Source organism: Macadamia integrifolia, chromosome 5 (genome assembly GCF_013358625.1).
Source record: "Macadamia integrifolia cultivar HAES 741 chromosome 5, SCU_Mint_v3, whole genome shotgun sequence".
NCBI classification, from domain to species: Eukaryota; Viridiplantae; Streptophyta; class Magnoliopsida; order Proteales; family Proteaceae; genus Macadamia; species Macadamia integrifolia.
This window is the reverse complement of record NC_056561.1, coordinates 44,094,094-44,098,205: the sequence shown is the minus strand read 5'-3', so window position 1 is coordinate 44,098,205 and position 4,112 is coordinate 44,094,094. Positions and strand designations below refer to the sequence as shown.

Sequence of the window (4,112 nt, the reverse complement as noted above, 5' to 3'; positions counted from 1 at the left end):
GGGGGGGGGGGGTACTGGGGTAGCACCAAAATTTTGGATAACATGATCAAAGATGAAAAGGTCCCACCTAACTATAAAATGATAATTATTAATATCTTTAAAGAATCTTTGCTCAAGGTCAGGTAAAAAAAAAAAGCTACAAACAAGTGCAGAAATTAAATTAAGACAAATAATGAAGGTCAACTGGTCAGATACCATATGTTGCCACTAATTTCAGACAAAAAATTGATAAGGTATTAGATAGCATCAATGCCCCAACATTTGAAAGGAGGCGGCACAACCTGATCAGTGCCATACAGGGAAGGTGGAATTAGCTAATAGCTAGAGGACCTCCCCATGTAAAAGGCTTACATCTAAAGCATAGCAAATCTGTTTTACCTACAAAAATTAGAATTCTTTGCCAAGAAGTTCCTATGATAAATGATCAAACCGGAAGTATTTCAGATTCAGCTTCATAGAGGTCCTTAAGAAGTAGAAAACAAGCCATCATAGAATTTATTCTAAGAGCAAAAACTATAGTTACTGAAAAAGAATAGGAAGAGAGAAAAAGGATAACCTTTCTGCCCGAAAAGCCAAGCCCTTAAGTTCATACTCTTCAGCAAAAGCCACTTCTTCAGGTTTTCTATCTCTTCCAGAACTAACTAAATCAGACAGATCAGTTGTATTCTGCAAATAGAAATAATAAAACTCAAGTTTTGCTTTGTACTTCATGCATTTCATAAACAACATATCATGAAAGTTTAATGGTCTGGAGAATAAAAATGGAAAGCCTCTCTCAAGCCAAAGAAAATGTCACAACTACTTTGTCATATACCTGTGTTAAAAGATCATACAAACGAACAAGCTCCTCCGGCTTCGTGATTTTCTCACCTTTGTCATCACGGTGTTTCTTAAATTTACTTTTGGCAATACTAACCAGTAACTGGTTTCTCTCTATTGTGCGCTGCACTAATATGGCACTAACAGCCTTATCAAGTCCATTCAGGTTGTCCTTCACAGTTTCTGCATTCCCTGCAGAGTCCTAACATAAGCAGGTCATAAGAAACAAGAAGAACTCAGATATAAAATGATACGACTTATCCATTAGACAAAAAGTTGTTTCCTCAAAATAAACAAACATCTAGAATGTGGTTGTAAAATAGAAGTCCTTGAGCATGTCAATGCAAGTTATGCACTATAATCAATGTTTCATACCAAATCTTTACGGATGCAGCTCCTCGCCTCATGATATGCAGCAAAGATCTTGTCAAAAATGCCAAGCTTTTTCTCTGCGGGCAATGAGTCAGCTGCTGAAGCATTTAGATCCTTCTCCAGCTCCTGAGCTGATCAAATTTTGTATTAAAAAGACATACAGCAGATCAGCAGCCGGTTTTGAAAGCATGTAACGAGAAAAAAGATAAAAGTATTATTAAGATAACATATTTACAAACAGTCACTGTGATGCAGATAAAAGTACGGTACCAATGTAGGGACAAACCAAGGCCAATAATGGCTTCAATTTCAAGAAGCCAATCCAAAGAGCAAATCGTTTAGAGAATATGTAAAAATTATCAACACCTCCCAAAGCAAGGGAAAGTCATACATCCAGTTCACACGTTTACATATTACCCTTACAAGTTATAACAGCCACTTTTTTTTTGGGGGGGTGGGGGGTGGTGGGGGTGGGGAGGGGAGGTTGAGGGTAGAAAATACGGCACCACTATCCAGTACAATTATTCAAGGAGGCTAACAGCAAAAAATAAAATAGTCCAAATTATGGAAAAATTATAAGCACCTACATTTATCTTCTAAGGAACAACCTTAGTAGTCAACACCAAAATTCCATCAGGACACAACTTAAGTAAGAATAGACAATTTTAGGGAAATGTCTAGGGACTTCAGGTTCAGCCACATAGAGGACACCATAAATTTGATCAGGACTCATTAAAAAAAGTTGGACCGAGAGCTAATCCTGTGGTCCTCCTAGCATTGATGATAGTTATATACAATTTTTTGAAAATAAAATTTTCCAACAATATTCCTGCACTCTCTAGAATAAGAACTGCACAAACCTTTCAATATGGAGACCCGAGTCTTAGCATTGGAGATTGGAAATCTATGACCAAGCCAACAAAACTCCGTCATGGCTGCCGCCTGTTGAGATCTTGCCTCAGCCATAACGGCCTGCAAAAAACAAATTGTGTAAGAGATATGATCAAGATTCAAGACCTTTTTTTTTTTTTTTTTTTTTTTTTAAGCAACAACAGTATTTTATTAAAAGAGAAAAAGACGAATAAGACACAAGGTCATGTACAGTGGCATCCAACATACATAAATACATAGCCCAAAAATCCAGCCCATCCCCCAAACTTGGAAAATAACCCTAAGTCCCCTAATCAGATAATGGAAGAGAATGTCCATAATCCAGCCTGACCTTCCCACACCTTGGCCAAATCATCAGCCAGAGAATTGGAAGACCTATCCAAACAAACAAGCAGTTCACTTACCCAGCTGAGAACTTTATGTGTGAAGTGTCTAATAATATGGCTATATCTCAATGGCCCCTTTGTAGCAGGTGGGACCCAAGCTATTACGAATGCCAAATCACCCTCGTCTATAAAATTGCCAAAGCCTTCTCCTGCTGCTAATTTCAACCCAGCTTGAGTGACAAGAGCTCAGATCTAACAGAATTCCCTTCACCAGTAGATCCTGACTATGTTCTCAAAACTTCACCTGTGGATGATTTAATCACCCCAGCCACTCCTGATGGCCACGGATTCCCCATAGATGATCCATCAAAAATTAGTTTGACTATCCCTACACAAGGACCTCAAGAGGAAATATGGTCCAAGACATTCCAGGGATACATGTTCCAGAAGAATTAACTATAAATTACAATTTTTAAAAATGAACTGGAAACAAAATGGTTCTGGCTCAACAGTCAGCAGTCTGAATGGTCAATCTCTGGTTCATACCAACAGCATAGGTGTTACATCTAAAGTGAGGGAACCAGCGTTCAAGTCTAGCAGCAGACTTTATAATCGAGCTCTTAACTGTACAATAAAGCTGGTCGATGGAGGGATTGTCGACAGTCTAAGGAACTGATCATTCAGGCCCACTTGTCACAGATCCAGATATCTAACCATCAGGTGAGATGTGACACAGCTGAAATTTACATCCTTTGCATATTGATCTAACTTATGGGGCTGTGGGGGAAAAACCACTTGAATAAAGAGCAAAAGACCAAAGACAATGAAAAAATTGCCAGTTTTCACAGCTATGAGAAAATCGTCAAGTTGAATCAAGTTCATTCATCACAGAGTCCATAACAAGAAAACATGGGTCTAATAAAGCACGATTCACATTAAATACAAAATTTGATAATGGTAAAATTTCACTAAAATAAAGAAGAAGCTCAATAGAATATATGGTGAAAACAATGATTAACATGTATATTCCTCGTGAATGAAAAATATTTGTTTTGTCTTGCAACGTGTCCCACTCATGCTACGCACCCATAAAGACTCAGATGAAATTCTATAGCAAATCCTTCCAACGAGAGGAAATCTACAATGTAAGATATTTGCATTGTTTTCTTTCCAACTTGTGCTGAATGGTACCACTTTAGATAATATCTCAGAAATATAGCTATTTTACTATAAGGGATATAGCAAGCATTTGAGTAAATATATAAAGAACAAACTTTGACGATGGAACTCATCAGAAATTAGACATGCGCACAAGCACATATATATAGCACATAATGATGCAGTTGCACGATGGACTTAGAGAAAAAAAAAAATCTTTTGATTTGATTCTCTTTGGATTTAGAAACAATTTCTTTTGTATTAGTTAGTTTCTAATTTTAGATTAGTTTCCATTTTCAAGTAGTTTTCATTAATTATTTGATTTTTCCTTTATAATAGTCATGTAATAGAGAATAACTCAGTTTTGAGATTTGAAGTTTTGATGAATAGAGATTTGATATGAAAACCATGGCTGCCGTGGGCTGTTTTCTCCCTCCCTGACTCTCTGAAATCTTCTCTCCACTCTTGTTTCTTCTTCTTTCTTTTCTTCATCATCTTTTCTCTATCCTTCTTCTTCTTCTTCTTCTTCTTGTTTGTTTTTTTTTT

At 36.9% G+C, this 4,112-nt stretch overlaps 1 protein-coding gene across 1 annotated transcript in view; it reads right to left on the bottom strand.

Annotated features, from left to right (window-relative positions):
- LOC122079513 (signal recognition particle subunit SRP68-like) overlaps window positions 1-4,112 on the bottom strand; it is a 20,396-nt gene that overhangs the window by 9,692 nt on the left and 6,592 nt on the right. The window contains exons 8-11 of the mRNA XM_042646044.1: window positions 2,052-2,163; window positions 1,195-1,322; window positions 815-1,021; window positions 557-666 (exon numbers count right to left, since the gene is read on the bottom strand). Coding sequence (XP_042501978.1) covers window positions 557-666; window positions 815-1,021; window positions 1,195-1,322; window positions 2,052-2,163 — 557 coding nt within the window. The remainder of the gene's footprint in view (window positions 1-556; window positions 667-814; window positions 1,022-1,194; window positions 1,323-2,051; window positions 2,164-4,112) is intronic.